Source organism: Toxorhynchites rutilus, chromosome 1 (assembly GCF_029784135.1).
Source record: "Toxorhynchites rutilus septentrionalis strain SRP chromosome 1, ASM2978413v1, whole genome shotgun sequence".
Classification (NCBI taxonomy): Eukaryota; Metazoa; Arthropoda; class Insecta; order Diptera; family Culicidae; genus Toxorhynchites; species Toxorhynchites rutilus.
The window spans coordinates 194,520,153-194,538,489 of record NC_073744.1 but is presented as its reverse complement, the minus strand read 5'-3'; the positions used below and the strand labels follow the sequence as shown (position 1 = coordinate 194,538,489).

General features: G+C 36.0%; 1 protein-coding gene across 1 annotated transcript; it reads right to left on the bottom strand.

Annotated features, from left to right (window-relative positions):
• Positions 1-200: 200 nt before the first annotated feature.
• On the bottom strand, positions 201-17,387 carry LOC129761941 (inositol polyphosphate 1-phosphatase). Its single transcript, XM_055759799.1, has 4 exons — positions 17,337-17,387; positions 16,762-17,045; positions 16,577-16,699; positions 201-1,698 (listed from the first exon to the last, which is right to left on the bottom strand). The coding sequence occupies exons 2-4, from the start codon at positions 16,969-16,971 to the stop codon at positions 949-951; spliced, it is 1,083 nt and encodes a 360-aa protein (XP_055615774.1). The 5' UTR covers positions 16,972-17,045; positions 17,337-17,387; the 3' UTR covers positions 201-948.
• Positions 17,388-18,337: the final 950 nt, after the last annotated feature.

Sequence of the window (18,337 nt, the reverse complement as noted above, 5' to 3'; positions counted from 1 at the left end):
ACTTACAATATATCGACAAGATGATATCCAATCCGACCTATTACAGCTGCGAATAATAATAAGTCAAATGAATAAAACGGATTAAAAAGGTGTCGGAGCAATCCGTAGAAAGATGCCTGTTATTGCAACATTAAAACTCATCACTCTTATCTCATCATTCTACATGAATTATGAACGGAATGTAAAATAACTGTCAAACGTTTATGTTCTCAGGTTAGTGCATCGTTTATTTTTAAACTATAAATAGCGTTCACCCCAACATTTCAAAAGTGAACGTGTCTTGTTTGTTTTTTTTTTTTGTTTCATAGTATATATGCGAACATCAACTATTTTGGCGTGTGTACCATTTGTCACTAAATACATTAAAGCTCTTCTAATTGATATTTGTTTATATTCGTTTATGTTAATACATAGTTTCTCGTGTTTCACGACTAGTTTCAGATGTAATTACAGATATTTTTTCGTTTGCTTCGTTCAGGGAACGGGAATCAAAAAATAACCTCTACATTAATAAATGCCAATCAAAAATACCTTCAAAATAGCATCACATAACAATCTACTATTGCGTTATATATCCTTGTTGTTAGAATTCACATGTATATATTTTTTTGTTTTCAACAAGCATTATCCATATGTTTATCTCAATAGTTCGACAGCTTTAATTTTATTAGGATATCGATACATTGATCTCTATTCCAGTAAATACTTCAGGTTGCAAAAAAGTAACATCATTGTCTCTAATTTTCATTGCAATTCATTCTACATTCTACACAGCTATATTGTTTTCTGTTTTCATTTGGGAAATGCATGTTTTTCAGTACGAATAAATACTATGTTTTATACCGAGAACAACCAACAGTCTGCTACATTAATACACGATATTGTATGATTTTTTTGTAAATCAATGAGATCTCAATTCGAATTCGTTATCCAACCACATTCGGGTTCTTACATTTTGAGGAAGTCTTTGAATTTGTCAATATTGCGATACGCAATCAAACCTCCGGTGTTCCGGGTGCTTTTCTTGTCGTATTTTATTTTCTTCAGTGCTTTATTGATAAGCGTATCCTGCAAATCGAACAGCTCCCCGTCCAAGGAACGCAAAATGGCCTGAGGGGCACAGGTGTCCCACTTATATGTGGTACCTTTACTTAGCAGAAACAGTTCCGCTTCGCCAGTTGCTACTTTTAGAATTTTGTGTCCAGCCCCGGACGAATAAACGATATCGTACTTTAGTTGATTCTTGAGAAACTCTACATATTTCGATTGTTCTGACGGCGATAGTATCGCAATTCTTTCCGTGTTCTCAAATGGCATAATGTTGTTGAACTTCAAATCACCAATGGTGATTCCCCAGAATATTTTACTCTCGTAATTATCAACTTCACCCCCACTGGCGAATGGTTGGTTCACTATACCAATGATTGGACTTCCACTTACAGTTTCATAAACTCCAATGAGAACAGTAACACACTTTAGCCCCGATGCCGCAATGTTGGGATGTTTTGTAGCCCTTTCCTGTGCCCGAATATACTCGGCAGTAGCGTCAATCGGATCGATCCAGATGCCCAGCTCTGTCAGATCATTATCCAGCGTAACAGATTCATCAGGAATTTGCCATTTGTCGAAGTCAACTACAATATCTCGGTACACTTCGTCGGCCAGCCGACGAGCTGCCACTTCATCACCATTCAAAACCTGCAAATGTTTACGTAATAAACCCATGATTAGACCGTCCATAGCGGATTTCGCACCAACTCGACCAGATGTTGGCATGACCCTCTTAGAACTCAATGAATGTTTCTGGGCGTGAAGACCTTACCTAATTAAGCAACTTGGCACACTTAGTTTTCCGAACTTTTGTTGTTCAGATATTTTGGTTATCTTAGAATTCTTAGGTCGTAGAATTTGAGGATTATTGGTTTCAGATTTTTGGATTGAGTTTTTTTTGGACCTTTGATGATTTTATCCCAGTTTTTTTTTGATTTTGGTTTTCTAAACTTTTGGATATGAAGAACCGAAATTCCAGAAAAATAAATCCAACGATTATTTTTTTGGAATTCCGGTTTTGGATTAATTTTTTTTTATTTATGATTTTTAAATTTCAGATTTATTGGAATTCATTTGTGCATCAATTTGTGTATTTCTGGAATAAATTTAACAAATATTTTCTGGATTAAAGTTATTTGAATTTTTGGATTTGAGATTTATTGCCTTTAGATTTTTGGATTTTAGAGTTTGAGATTTAATGTTTGAATTTTTTGGATTTTTGGATTTCACATTTTTAGGATCTTAGAATTCGAATTTTTTTTTGACGTAGGATTACGTCTTTCGGGAACATATTGAGGTACAAATTGAAAATCGAAAATCGAGCACATCGTACAAATTGTCCAATTTCAAACGCTTATTGCTCATTCGCTATCCAACTCTTGACGAGTAAAGTTCAGTGTCGGTATTGTGCGTTGCCACTTTTGCTATTGTGCTATTGGTACGAGTGAATCGTGTACGAGTACGGATCAAACGAATCCGACCTGCAAGGACCCTTACAAGATACTTTGAATAATTTTTCAGCCTGGGCCATTGGTCTAGGGATCGAATTCTCCACGGAGAAAACAGAGATGATGGTTTTTCCTAGGAAGCATAGACCAGCAAAACCAAAGCTTCAACTTTTGGGTAAACCGATCACTCATGCTATGTCATTCAAGTATCTTGGGGTCTGGTTTGACTCCAAATGTACTTGGGGGGCCCATATTAGGTATCTGAGTAAAAAATGCCAACAAAGAATAAACTTTCTCCGTACAATTACCGGCACCTGGTGGGGAGCCCACCCAGAAGATCTTATAATGTTGTATCGAACAACTATTCTCTCAGTGATGGAGTATGGCAGTTTCTGTTTTCAATCAGCTGCCAAAACACACCTCATTAAACTCGAGCGAATTCAGTATCTTTGTCTCCGTATTGCGTTGGGATGTATGCCCTCAACGCATACCATGAGTCTCGAGGTTTTGGCAGGCCTACTCCCACTAAAAGATCGCTTCAATTTATTATCTCTTCGGTTCTTCATCCGGTGTAAGGTCATGAACCCATTGGTGATCGGAAATTTTGAGCGGCTGATCGAGCTAAATTTTCACTCCGGATTCATGAGTTCATATCATGAATTCATCTCCATGCAGGTTGATCCTTCTTCGTATATTCCCAACCGTGTTTGTTTCCCTGACTACATCAATTCCTCTGTGCATTTTGATCTGTCCATGAAGCAAGATATCCATGGATATTCAGATTACCAACGATCGAGGATCGCTCCAACGATCTTCGATGAAAAGTATGGGGGTATCAATTGTGATAATATGTACTTTACTGATGGGTCCACTATAAACGATTCCACAGGATTTGGAGTGTTCAACGAATTTTTTAGCACCTCACACAGTCTTCAGAATCCTTGCTCAGTGTATATTGCTGAATTGGCAGCAATTCATTGGGCGCTGGACAGCGTCGCCTCACGACCTGTTGAACACTATTACATTGTAACGGATAGTCTTAGCTCTGTCGAAGCTATCCGTTCAGTGAGGCCGGAAAAGCACTCGCCGTACTTCCTTGAGAGAATACGAGAAATTTTGAGTGCTTTATCCAGACGCTGTTATGTCATTACCTTTATCTGGGTCCCTTCACATTGCTCCATTCCGGGTAATGAGAGGGCTGACTCATTAGCAAAGGTAGGTGCAATTGAAGGCGATATTTATCAGCGTCAAATCGCCTTCAATGAATTTCATTCTTTAGTCCGCAAAAATACCATCGCCACCTGGCAACGCAAGTGGAATGAAGATGAATTGGGCCGGTGGTTTCACTCGATTATCCCTAAGGTTAGCCTCAAACCGTGGTTCAAAAGTCTGGACTTGAGTCGGGACTTTATTCGCACCTTCTCCCGACTCATGTCCAATCACTGTTCGTTAGATGCACTACTCTTCCGTTTCAATCCAAGGTTATCACGACATCGAGCACATTGTTTGGTCGTGCGAGGTGTATCTGGTCGAATTTAAAAAACTCCCTTCGGGCCCGAGGAAGACAGCCCAATGTGCCGGTGAGAGATGTGTTGGCTCGGTTAGACCTTGATTACATGTCCCATATATATGTTTTCCTTAAAGCTGTAGATCTTCGTGTGTGATTGCCCCTACATCCTTATACCCTCCTTTCCTTCCTTTGCGGGTAATTCGTCCCCTTGCTATAAATAGTAGAATAAGTTGAAATGTAAATACACTATAGATATACGAATAGATTTATAAATTGAGTGTTCATCAACATTGTTACAATTTCCTTATATCCCATCCTTCTCCTAAAAATATGTCACCCTCCTAAACTCGAGTACACCGCGAGTAATCGGTTTTCCACCTTACTAACCATAGATGTAAGAAAATTGTTTATATATATAGTTTTAAAATTACATTTAAGAATTCGGCTCCTTTGAACTTAAGTAACTGAGCCTGTAAAAATAAACGAATTAAAAAAAAAAAACGCTTATTGCTCAGTCATTTCCTGATGAATTGATGAAATTTTTGCGTTAATCGATTTCAGCACTCCATAACAATTTTTTATATTGAAGAAAATAATATATAATTACGTGACCAGAAAGACCTCGATCAGCACATTCCTAATATCGGACGATCGAGGTCAGCCAATAGCCAGCCAGGAGACGATTCCAGCCGCATCAGCAAATCTACACAATAAATACAACAGCAGAACCTTCACCCGTGTTCAGTTTCAGTTCTATTATATCCTGTATCGGTGTCGCGCGTCGTTCGTCGTTTTAAATAAAGTGAAAAATAAATTATATCTTTTTTTTTTAAATCTCAAACACGCCGTCCCAAACAAGATTGGCGCAGCCGTGCGGTTCCAGTGTGTGAATAAGTAACGTGTGCGTTAAAACAGTGCAAAAGCTAGGATTGGTAAATCCAGCTATAGTGAGTCCGCGATTTACGAAAAACGAACTTGTTTAAGTGATAGCATCGAGCGCCGCTCGCGCAGTGACATTCGAGTTGAGTCTCCGCCGCGCACCGCACCTCACCGCTGGAAGAACCAGGAACCCCGCACAAAACACGATTGCAAAGGTAAGTTTTTTTTCTCTTCTTTAAATCCCCCTTACGCTATAAAGAAATTAACTTGCCGCGGTCAGTGGCATTTTTTTTTGTGCACCGAGTCCGTTCTAAGAGAGAGACTCGGACATCATTTTCAATTGTCACTAACTGCCCGGAGGAAGGAGTGTTCTAAGCGAAATCCTACTCCATCCAGAATTGTGGTGTTCTAAGAGAAACACTATTCTAGAAACCACACGAGTTCTAAGAGAACGTGTGTGCTTTAATTTGTTTCACATTTAACGGCCTTATTAATGCCAAAGACAAAAACTGCTCTGAAGAAAACCCGCGGTTTTCTTAGAAACGTGAGGCGCAGTAATTGCGAACCTTCAGATTCTGAAGAAAGCATCTCCTCTATTGATTCAGGGGATTTAGCTCACATTCCAATCAAAGAAGTTCCATCCATTGACAACCTTTCACTAAACGAAGGCCCAAATATGGAACAATTTAGTACGCAAATGCAGAAAGTTATAGAAATGATGGATGAATTCTCTGCTAAACAAAAAGAACATGACAGAATGTTCCAACAAATCGAAACACGCTTAAATAACCCAATGCAGGTAGATCAAGCTACCATTGCACAACCCATTTTTGTACAACCTACCGTGGAACAAATTCAAAATCAAGCCATCAGCTTCGAGATGTTATGCAAGATTCCCGACCCAATAAAAATGATCCCGACTTTTGACGGCAACCAAAAACAATTAAACGCATGGCTAACAACAGCGAACGAAACACTAGATGCTTTTCGAACCCTTGTTACGCCACAACAATACAAAATGTACACCACCGCGGTAATCAACAAAGTACAGGGGAAAGCAAAAGACATAATATGTCTTGCAAGTAACCCTGACAGTTTGGAAAGTATAGCAGAAGTACTGAAGAATGCTCTTGGTAATCGTCAAGAGCTTTCTACATACAAATGCCAGCTATGGCAATGCAAGATGACCAAAGATATGAGCTTCGCCAAATATTACAACAAATCGAAGGGAATAATCCAAAACATAAAAACATTAGCCAAACAGAATGAAAGATACCGAATAAATTGGGAAATTATTAACGAATTCATTGAAGAGGACGGGTTAGCAGCTTTTATTGCTGGTTTATCCGAACCTTACTTTGGCTACGCCCAAGCAGCGAGAACAAAGGACATAGAAGACGCTTATGCTTTTCTGTGTAAATTTAGGTCTAAAGAAATAACAGCTCACACTATGACATCCGGTAATTTCAATAGAAAATACGAGAACAAAGATTTCGGAAACAAGGCTAATAATAAACCCTTCCAACAGAATAAAACCTTTAAACCATTCAAATTCGACAATCAAAAACCAGAACGAAATGAAATCGAACCTATGGATACAAGCACCACACGCAGTAATTTAACAATAAATAAGAGAACTATAAACAACCACGAAGTAACGAAAATCGACTCCGGCGACGAATTCTCAGAAAATCTCAAATCAGATAGCGAATCAGATGATGACCTAGACTTAAATTTTCACTCGGGGTCCACAAATCAAGATCTAACTTAAATTATCTTCCCTATCTAAAACTGAAACATCCACAAACCAAAAAGTTATTGAACATCCTTATAGATTCTGGAGCAAACAAGAATATCATCGCACCATGTATCCTACAGAAAACTAGTACAGTACCAGACACAAAAATCAAAAGTGTTTGCGGAACCAACAGTGTGAAGGAAAAAGGACGAATAGACCTTTTCAATGGCGCGTTCAAACCGATTCCGTTTTACATATTGAAATTCCATTATTTTTTCGACGGTCTGATAGGATCAGAATCATTAGCAAACTTAAAAGCTCACATAAACTACGAAAATGAAACCTTAACACTATCAGATAAACAATATTCATATGCGAAATTCCACCCTTCAAAACAACTTTATAATCATTCCGTAACAATAGAAACCAAAAACAACGGTGACTGGTTAGTTCCCACATATCAAAAACTTTATAAGAAGACCTTTATTCAACCTGGACTCTATAGAGCGCAAGACAATAAAACTACTATAAACATCGTTTCCGCATATAAACACCCCACGAATTTACCAAAAATTGAATTAACCGTTAACAACTTTGAAACTATTTCCCCCTTCCCGATAAAACCTACGGAGAACATATCCGAGAAAGAAATTGACAATATCATTAGGTCGAATCACCTATCCCCACTAGAAAAATCAAAATTAATTAAAGTCCTCTACGAAAATCAAACAGTCTTGTTGAAACAAGGAGAAAGACTTACTTCCACCTCAGCAACCAAACATAAAATTTTAACAGATAACGATCTTCCTATCTACACAAAGAATTACCGATACCCCCATCATTTCAAACGAGACGTTCAAGAACAGATACAAGAAATGCTAGACAATGGTATTATTCGACCATCTAAAAGTCCATACTCCTCACCTATTTGGGTCGTGCCAAAAAAGATAGACGCATCTGGCAAAAACAAAGTAAGAGTTGTAATCGACTATAGGAAGTTGAACGAACATACCATCGACGACAGATATCCCGTGCCCCAAATTGAAGAAATCCTTGATTCTCTGGGAAAATCCGAATACTTTTCGACAATTGATTTGAAATCTGGGTTCCACCAGATACCAATGGACCCAAAACATATCGAAAAGACAGCCTTCTCTACAGACAAAGGGCATTTCGAATTCACCAGAAAGCCTTTTGGACTAAAAAACGCCCCTGCTACATTCCAGAGAGCAATGAATGATATTCTCGGAAATTATATCGGAACGAAATGTTATGTGTATCTAGATGACATAGTTATTACTGGATACAATTTGGAGAACCATTTAGAAAATCTTCAATCAATTTTAAAACGTTTATCAGAATTCAATTTAAAGATACAATTAGATAAATGTGAATTTCTCAAAAGACAAACAGAATTCTTAGGACACATAATAACATCTGAAGGAGTAAAACCAAATCCGGAAAAAATTGAAAAAATCATTCAATGGCCTCTGCCCAGAAATCAGAAGGAAATTAAACAATTTATTGGCCTAGTTGGATACTATAGAAGATTCATTCAGGATTTTTCAAAAATCACTCGCCCCATGACTAAATATTTAAAAAAAGATTCGACAGTCGAATCACAAGATCCTTCATACGTCAACTCTTTTAATACACTTAAACAGATACTCTCCACAGATCAAATATTGGCGTACCCACAATTCGAGTATCCTTTCATATTAACTACAGATGCATCCGGTTTTGCTCTGGGTGCTGTACTTTCACAAATACAAGACAATGTTGAAAGACCAATCGCATTTGCCTCCCGAACACTTTCAGACACAGAATCTAGATATGCGACTAATGAAAAAGAAGCACTAGCCATTATTTGGGCAGTGCACAAATTCAAGCCATATTTATATGGTCAGAAATTCACTCTCATAACCGACCATAAACCCATAATATTCATCAAGTCCTCAGACAAAAATTCCAAAATCTTACGGTGGCGCTTAGATTTAGAAAACTACGACTACGAAATTAAATACAGAGAAGGAAAGTCCAACGTTGTAGCGGACGCTTTGAGCAGGATGCCAATCGAAACAAACGTTAACATAACAAATAATAATGCAACTTCCAATTTTTCAGATCCCGACAACCAAGAGGACGGTGCAGCATCGATTATGAATAACGCCCCGCAGTCAAACTACCCCGATAACCTCCCTAATTCCTCCGATTCACAAACGGTTCACTCCGCCGACGATTCCTTCAACTATTTTATTCACTTCTCCGAACGTCCACTAAATTACCTCGGCAACCAGATAATCTTCAGAATTTCAAGGTAGGATACCGTCATTCAAGAAACATTATTTCAAAACTACCACAGGACAATCGTATCACAACCTTCCTTCAGCAAAGATCAAATAACCCACTTCCTAAAAATCTTTCACAACGGGAAACAAACAGCCCTTATGGCCCCGGAGAACCTCATACAAACTATTCAGGAATCTTTCAAAGAAAATTTCAGTCAAAAGGGACACTTTGTATTTACTGACAGAATGGTAGAAGATGTCCAAAACGAAAACAGACAAGATCAAATAATAGTAAACGAACACGAGAGGGCACATCGTGGTATCTCGGAAGTGGAAGCACAAATTAAAAGATCGCATTTCTTCCCCAACATGTGCATGAAAATTCGAAAGTTTATAAACTCCTGCGAAATATGTAACACGCACAAGTACGAGAGGAAACCATTTAATATAAAGGTATCCCCAAGACCAATCACTGAAAAACCGTTAGATAGAGTCCACATGGACATATTCATTATAGATAAACATTGCTTTTTATCTTTAATCGATTCGTTTTTAAAAAAATTGCAAATGATTTTTCTTAAATCAAAAAATTTAATACATGTTCAGAAAGCATTGGGAAAATACATCAGTAACTTCGGAGTGCCTAAACAAATCATAACGGACCATGAAACTACTTTTAGGTCTATCCAACTTAAAGATTTTCTCGCTCAATTAGGAACACTAATAGATTACGCAGCATCATCTGAGTCTAACGGACAAATTGAACGTGCACACTCAACTATTATAGAAATCTTTAACACCAATAAACATAAATTCAGAACCATGGGAACTAAATCAATTGTCAAGTTATCTGTAGCATTGTACAATAATACTGTGCACTCTTCCACTCAATACACACCAAACGAGATTCTTTTTAACCAAAATAATATTGTCAACCCAGAAGAAATTTTAAGGGATGCACAAGAATTGTTGATCAAAGCTAAAGTAAACATGGAGAAGTCACAGAAACATGTTATTAACCAACATGTAAAGAAAGAAGATCCACCCAATATAAACGAAGGGCAAGAAGTTTTCGTCACACCAAATTCGAACCAAAAAACAAGCAAGAGCAAACAAAACCAACGCCAATGCGGTAACAGACCACACATTTAAAAACAACAATGGAGTGCACGCTCGTAAGTTGGCAGCGCATGTGGAGTGGAGATGAGTTCGGTCGTTGGTTACACACGATTATCCCTAAGGTCTCGACGAGTGCATGGTTCAAGGGATTGAATGTAGGTCGTGATTTCATTCGCGTGATATCTCGGCTTATGTCCAATCACTACAACCTAAACGCGCATCTCTATCGCATTGGGCTCGCAGCAAACAATCTTTGTGATTGTGGCGATGGCTACCACGACATCCAGCATGTTGTCTGGTCGTGTATCCGGTTCCATGCTGCTCGCTCTCAGCTCTCTAGAGCACTGAGAGCACAAGGCAGACAATCGGAGATCCCCGTCCGGGATATCTTAGGTAGCCGTGATCCTGATCTTCTGCTTCATCTATACCTGTTCCTCAGGAACGCCGATGTCAACGTTTAATGATGTTTCCTTCGTTGTGTCCCCGTTTTATATCCCTCCTATCCGATCGATAAACTTTTACTTAGTCGCGGCAATACATACACACACTCTTTACAGATACACGGGCCAAAGGTTGTGCAGTCCACTGATGATTCAACAAGAGCCAAAGGTTGTACCGCTCATGACAACTCTACATGAACTGATGATTGCGCCGGTTAGTGACCATTCTATCCTGGATTCCTCGAGTCGAGAAAGACGCACCACGCTAGATATGAGGTACAGACTAGGGGGGCGTTGCTGATCAAGGGTCAGCTGCATCCCAATAGGAAGTATCCCGTGTCGGGCACACTTACAGAGCATTGGAGACAGCAACATCCGAATTACGAAAACACTTGTAATACTAACCTCGAGCCAACCGCGAGTAATCGGTTACATATTACTAACATAGATAACAAGAAAAATTGTCAAAGTATTGAACTCCCGGCCCCGTGAGGCTAACGCCATATGAGCCTTGATAAAAATATATATTTTGGAAAAAAAAAAAAAAAAAAACAATGGAGTGAAACGACATAAAAATAAAATCAAAAGACCGAAGAAATTAGAATGTAACTTTTATCTCATTATGTATTACAGATGCTCCTCTCATACATAGGAATCATAGGAATCATCGTACTCTCGAAAACCTCATGTCAAGAACTCACAATTAGAAATCTCCATAAAGATCTCATCTTGATGCACAAGATAAACCCTTGTAAAATCCAGACAGGGAACATTAGGATTGTCCATCCAATTAATTTAACAGATCTAGAGATTACAATCAATCAACTTACGAACCTAGTATACCACAAACAAAAACAGAACAATGTACTTAACCAAATTAGCAAACACAAAATACGCGAATTGTACTCTAATTTTCTACTCATTAAACCAACGACGCATAACAGAACAAGGAGATGGGACATCATCGGTACAACATGGAAATGGATAGCCGGGAGCCCGGACGCCCAAGACCTACGAATAATCGACAGAAGCTTGAACCAATTAGTCGAAGAGAACAACCACCAAATCAAAATCAACGAACAAATTGGCAATAGCATTTCGGAACTAACATCCGCCATCAATGAAATAATCGAAAAACAACACATCAATCAAATCATTCTTGATGATATCGACATAATCACAACTATTCTAAATATCGACACCCTCAACAAAATCCTCATCAACATCCAAGAAGCGATACTTTTTTTCAAAAATGCGCGTTACGAATAGTAAAATATTATCTAGCAAAGAAATGTACTTGATTAAAACTATCCTTAACAACCAAGGAGTACAGACGGAGATTCCAGAAGAAACACTTAACCTTGTGACTCCAAAGATAGCAACCAGTGAGAACACTCTGTTCTACATTCTGCATGTCCCAGAATTAGAACCACAAGAATCTACAGTTATCCGTATATACCCGTTGAATCAGAACGACACCGTCATAAAAGATTACCCTCAATTCGTAATAAAGCAAGGCAGACAACTTCTAACTACATCAAAACCAGAAAACTACGTACAATTAAACACGTACACAAGAGAGTTCAAAGACTCTTGTATTTAACCACTCATCATGGGCAACGAACCACACTGCCTCATGGAAAAGAATGAAAGAACCTCAGCAAAACTGATAACCAATAACAAAGTTTTAATCACTAACGCGAATAATTATGAATTGCATTCAGATTGCGGACCAAGTAACAGGCTACTTTCTGGAAATTTTGTAATATCCTTCTCGAATTGTACAATCACCTACATGGGACACAATTTTACATCGAAGGAGAAAATTAGCGAAACTGAAACAATCCAAGGAGCTCTCCATGAACTTTTCATCAACAAACAAACCATAAGAAAACATGACGTTGCAAAAATAGAAGAAGTAGCGCTTTCAAACAGGAAACATTTGGATGAAGTATCCTTACAACAAGAAACCGACCAAAAATGGAAATGGAACATCTCTATCTTCAACTCTTTTAATAATCATCTTGGTTTTGATCTATTATCATATAAAATCCATCCAGCAAAGACAGTACCGAAAACATAAACACCAAAAGAAGAACGTATCATCAAGTACCCAAAATGACCAGCCAAGTGCCGAGGACGACACTTTTTCAACCCCCCCCCCTCCCGATGAATTACGTGACGAGAAGGACCTCGATCAGCACATTCCTAATATCGGACGATCGAGGTCAGCCAATAGCCAGCCAGGAGACGATTCCAGCCGCATCAGCAAATCTACACAATAAATACAACAGCAGAACCTTCACCCGTGTTCAGTTTCAGTTCTATTATATCCTGTATCGGTGTCGCGCGTCGTTCGTCGTTTTAAATAAAGTGAAAAATAAATTACATCTTTTTTTTTAAATCTCAAACACGCCGTCCCAAACAAGATTATATGTTATGGAACTAACTATCGAACAATTGAAAAATCTCAACGCCTATCCTAACGGAAATACCCACTTCCGATTGGTCGAAATTGACGACACATGCGGCGGGTCCCTAACAGAGACATCAAAACCAAGCTGCCTGGGGAAAATCAACATTGCAAATACATGAAAGTAAGGGGAACGTTTGTTCCTACCGAAATGTGTTCCCTGACAGAGACATTAAAACCAAATCATTATCAAAGAGTTTAACGATGTAATTCTTCAAACATATCCAAAATCAACAGATAGCCTAACGGCATCCTACGTAAACTATGCGGTCGTTTCACAGGACACAACCTTCCTGTGACTTTTTTTATTTTAGATTTCTAGATTTTCGAATTTAAGATTCTTCGCATTTAATATTTTTTATTGAGGATTTTAAAATTAATTTCTTGTATATTAGATTTTCAAGTCAAGGATATTTTTTGGGATTTTAGATTCTTTTGATTTTAGATTTCAAGATCTCTTTATTGAATATTCTCTGGATTTAGTTTCTTGGATTTCCGATTTTGGGAACTTTTTTTAAATTTTAGATTGTTCGATGTCAGATTTTTGATATTTGAATTCAGGATTTCAATTTATGATTGCAATTTTTTTATTTCTGGAAATAATTTTTTTGAAATTTTTATGGATTTAAATTATTTGTACTATTGGATTTGAGATTGATTGGCTTTAGGTTTTCAAATTTTAGAATTTGAGATTTTATGTTTTAGATTCCTAGATTTGTTGATATTTGGATTTTTTTTGGGTTAAGTTTTTTTTTAGATTTCAAATTTTTTTTATCTTAAAATTCGATATTTTTTTTATTTTAGATTTTATATTTTTTTTATTGGGGATTTTAAAATTTATTTCTTTTATTTTAAACTCTCAAATTTTTGTATTTTAGATTTCTATAATATTCTTTTGATTTAGTTTTTTTCGGATTTCCGATTTTGGAAACTTTTTTTTTCAATCTTAGATTGTTTGATCTCAGATTTTCGACATTTGAATTTAGGATTTGAATTTTTTTTGTTTGCAGATTCATTGAAATTTGGATTTATGATTGCATTTTTTTATTTCTGAAATTATTTTTTTTAAAATATTTTCCGGATTCAAATTATTTGTATCTTTGGATTTATGATTTATTGGTTTTAGATTTTGGGATTAAAGATTTTCTTGAATTTTAGATTTTATGTTCCTAGATTTAGATTTTTGGATTTTTTGGGCTCAGATTTTTTTGATTTCTAATTTTTTGGATCTTAGAATTCGAGAATTTTTTTAATTTAAAATTTCTAGATTTCCGAATAAAAGATTCTTCGAAATTAATATTTTTTGAGGATTTTAAAATTTATTTCTTTTATTTTAAAATCTCAGATTTTTAGGTTGAGGATTTTTTTTAATTTAAGATTTTGCATCCTGGATTCTTTTGATTTCAAGGTTTCTAGAATTTTTATATTAAAAATTATTTGGATTTTCGATTTTGGAAACTTTTTTTTGAATTTTAGATTGTTCGATCTCAGATTTTTGACATTTGAATTTAGAATTTAATTTTTTTTTTTTGGTTTCTGGAATTGAAATTTTTGGATTTCAGATTTTTTGGATCTTAGAATTCATGATTTTTTTTTATTTTAAATTTTTAGATTTCCGAACTAAAGATTCTTCGAATTGATATTTTTTTTATTGATGATTTCAAAGTTTATTTCTTTCACTTTAATATCTTAGATTTTCGAATTGAGGTTTTTTTTGGATATGAGAGTTTGGGATTTCAGATATTTTGGTTTTTATTTGAAATTTATTGATTTTAGATTTTTGGACTGAGTTTTTTTTTAGATTTTTGAATTCCAATTTTTTTTTATTTTGGATTTCTATATTTTTGGATTAGAGATTCGTTGGATTTTTTTAAGTTTCCGAATTCATTCCAAAATCGGAATTTTTTTTTATTTATTTATAATTTTTTATTTATTTATTATTTCTTTTATTTAAGATTTTTTCAGATTTAGATTTCAGATTTTTGAGATTGGGATTTATGATTGAAAGTTGTTTCACTTCTAGAATTATTTTTATGTATATTTTCTGGATTCAGATTATTTGTATCTTGATAATTTTTGGATCAAGGATTTTATTTGGATTTCAGAATTTGAGATTTCATGTTTTAGATTTCTAGGTTTTTCGATTCAAGATTCTTTGGATTTACTTAGAGGCGAATGAACTACAAAGTTAAAAGCCTCTTAAAAACAAAGAATCGAATCGAATTGGATTTATTTTATTTTATTTTTTTTTTCATTCAAGGTTTTGCAATTAGTGTTGTTTTTATTTCAGATTTTTGAATTTCTGGATTCAAGATTTGAGATTTGAGATTTTGGAATCTGTTTTTATTTAAGATATTAAGATTTCAGATTTTTGACACTGTGATTTATGATTAATTTTTTTTAATTCTGGAGGATTTAAAAAAATTGAATTATTCGGAAAAAATATTATGATTATAAAACATCAAGTGTTTTTAAACTGAATTTTTTGGTTTTTTAAGCTTGTCAAATGAAACAGCGAAAGTCTCAATTCGTGTGTCGCAAGTCGCATTAACAATATTGTCGCGAGTTGGATTTACCATTACATTTCAGAAAATTTCTGAAACTGACACAACTTCTGAACAACATTTCCGGTTCATAGTCTTCGACTTCAAAGGTAATTGAAGAGGCGCAGTGTTAAAATTCAAACATTCCATACGTCTTCCCATCTGGCTTCAGACAACTTAACCAAAACACCACAGCTATTTAAACAAGTAATTTTTGTTGAACACTCACCTCACAGGAACCTTTGTGGGTTCTCCGAAAAGTTTATCCACTAATTCCCCGGTAATTTCAAACCGATCATGCCAAAATAGAATTGCGTAGTCTTCCTGTACCACATACGCAGAAAATAATGTATCCAGATGAATTACTCGAACCACTTCAACAAGCTTCGACATTTATACTACATGAATTCTTTTACAAAAAAATGCAAAATTCAAAAACTAAAAGTCGATTTTCTCAAAATGGTCATCTCAGATTTTGATGAAATTTGATGCAAAATTCAACTCTTCCATACATCGCAACTTGTGCATATTTAAGGCAAAAAAGTTTTCCTAAGCAAAACTTTTTCAATTTTTTTCTTAAAAATTTTTGGTAGAGCTATAGAAAAAATCAATTACAGGTAGAAATGGATTTATAGTGACCCTTGGATGCTAAAGTACAGTTTTCAACTTGTTTTTGTAGTCACTTATATGTTTCAATTCAGAGAGCAACAGCTTTCAAACAATAGCCATCTGCCTAATATCTCTTGATCGGTCGGTCTGGTACTTTTAGTTTTTTAAATCGTTTTTTTTTTCAGTGTAGCATTCCAAAAAATATTTTTTCAGTATTTTTTTCTGAATACTCAATTATTTTCATCAAACTCTTCCATATATCACTTTTTTGTAAGACTTACCAAATTCCAAAAAAAAAATGACCAAAAATATTTAGCCCTATCCACATGTTAGCCTAGATACATTTTCGGTGTGCCAATTTGCTTAATTGGGTTAGGTCTTCACGCCCAGAAAGATTCATAAAGTTCTGAGAGGGCCATGCCAATCCCATAGACGAGTTGGCGCGAAATCCGTCCGTAATCTCCGCAATCGAATACAACCTTCTGGAGGCTCACAATGGTCTCATTCATGTCGTCGGTAACAGTCACCGTAATTGATTCGCCAATTGAATTAGTGAAGTTAGGATTTTCTTCCCCACGAATGTTCTCGCGAAGGGCTGGAAACTACAACAGCATATGCGTGAAAAAAAAGATATAATACTGCAGATTAGAACACAAAGGATTACCTTTTTCCCGACGTCATGCTTGATGGCTTCCTGGATTAAACAATCCGCTAGTGTTTTGAAATCTTGCTCAAATCTCGCATTGGATTCCGCCGGAGCTTTTTCCTGCACCAGCAAGCTGAACAGATGCTCATCCTTGCGACACACTCGGGCAATATTCGCTGCCTTCTCGGACACTTTAATAAGTTCCACCAACAGTTCGATTGCTGACATTTTCAATATCCTCGAATCAACTCCGTTCTCACGAAACTGCTTCAGATCTCAGGTTCTGATAAGGGAATAATTGACTGGAAATGGTGTGATGTAAGATGGTACAGAAAAAAGGCTATGCACAAAAAAAATAGGAGGGGACGAGTTCAAATAAGAATCAGGATATGTGGTGCTAATCGATCTCTTCAGTTCCGTTTTCGCAATCAGTTAGCAGCATGGACACGCACAGACTAGACTTCCGTGTTCCAAATCGGATGGGTGGCCTTGGAGGAAAATTCTGCGAAATGCCAGAATGCCAACTGAGGTACGCATGAAAATGGTACTGTCGATTTGAGATTATTTTGATTTTCACCCCTATTTTCTCTTACCTGTTGAAATCCTTTTTTCCAATAGACTCGATGTGTTGCTTTTTCATACTAGGAGTAGGATTTCCGAGGCAGCACTGGTACACTGAAAATAATATCCAAGCAAAAACCGAGATTGAATTAGCCTTTTACGAAACTTTCTCGCTACCTGCATTATTCCTCAATTATGCTTATTTTTCACATTCATATTTTCGTTTTTTTTTTTTTAAATAAAAGGAAGGTTTAGAGTGTAAAATGAAAAACTAAAAAGTGAACATTTAAGGAAAAAATGGAAATTTTGAATGCTTCTAAATCGATCATTTCTCGATATACCAGAGAAATGCATACATTAATCGATTGGAAATATTTCTTTGAACATATATTTTTGAAACGCCGTATTGTCGATCTAACGTACAAATCTACACCTAGGCGGCACTGCGGTGAAAGTGATGATGACTTTAAATTTTGCCATGTGATTTTCTGGAAGGTTTGTAGTTCTTTCCATAAATTAGAATGTTATAATCATAAAATATTATTTGATTGCGATAAGTTTGGAAGAAATTTAATTCTGCGCAATTTTATATATAACATGTTATTTTCTTGCCTCTTTTAGTAGTGAAAACTGTATAAATATTGACAATGGTTGAACCAAAAAAGGAAATTCGAGAGCACAATCAAAAACAAAATGCATGGTTCCTGCATGTGAGAACTACCATGGAAAGCCCGGAAGTAAAATATACGTGATTTGTTTTTGAGTTTCAGGTTACATTATCATCATTTTCTTGGTTCAAAAACAAAATCCAGATGTTTGGCCTTCAAGAGCTGGATGATATCAAATTAACAGTATGTGATGGGTCTTATTATTATCAATTGAATATGTAATCTAGAGATTAAGAACTGATAGTTTTCAGAATTGCTAAAAAAAAGGTTCATCATGACTATGCGAGCCCATAAACATATTAGGCGTCGTGCATAGTGATCCCCGATTTTTTAAATTAATCGTTCATCAGCTAATCGAATACTTT

Bases quoted from the DNA above. Each gene is read 5' to 3' on its own strand.
- LOC129761941 (XM_055759799.1), bottom strand. From the start codon at position 16,971: ATGTCAGCAATCGAACTGTTGGTGGAACTTATTAAAGTGTCCGAGAAG. The intron at 16,700-16,761 runs GTAATCCTTTGT...ATGCTGTTGTAG, and splicing joins AGCATGACGTCGGGAAAAAG to TTTCCAGCCCTTCGCGAGAA. The intron at 1,699-16,576 runs GTTGTATTCGAT...AAACATTTGCAG, and splicing joins CCATTGTGAGCCTCCAGAAG to GTTTTGAATGGTGATGAAGT.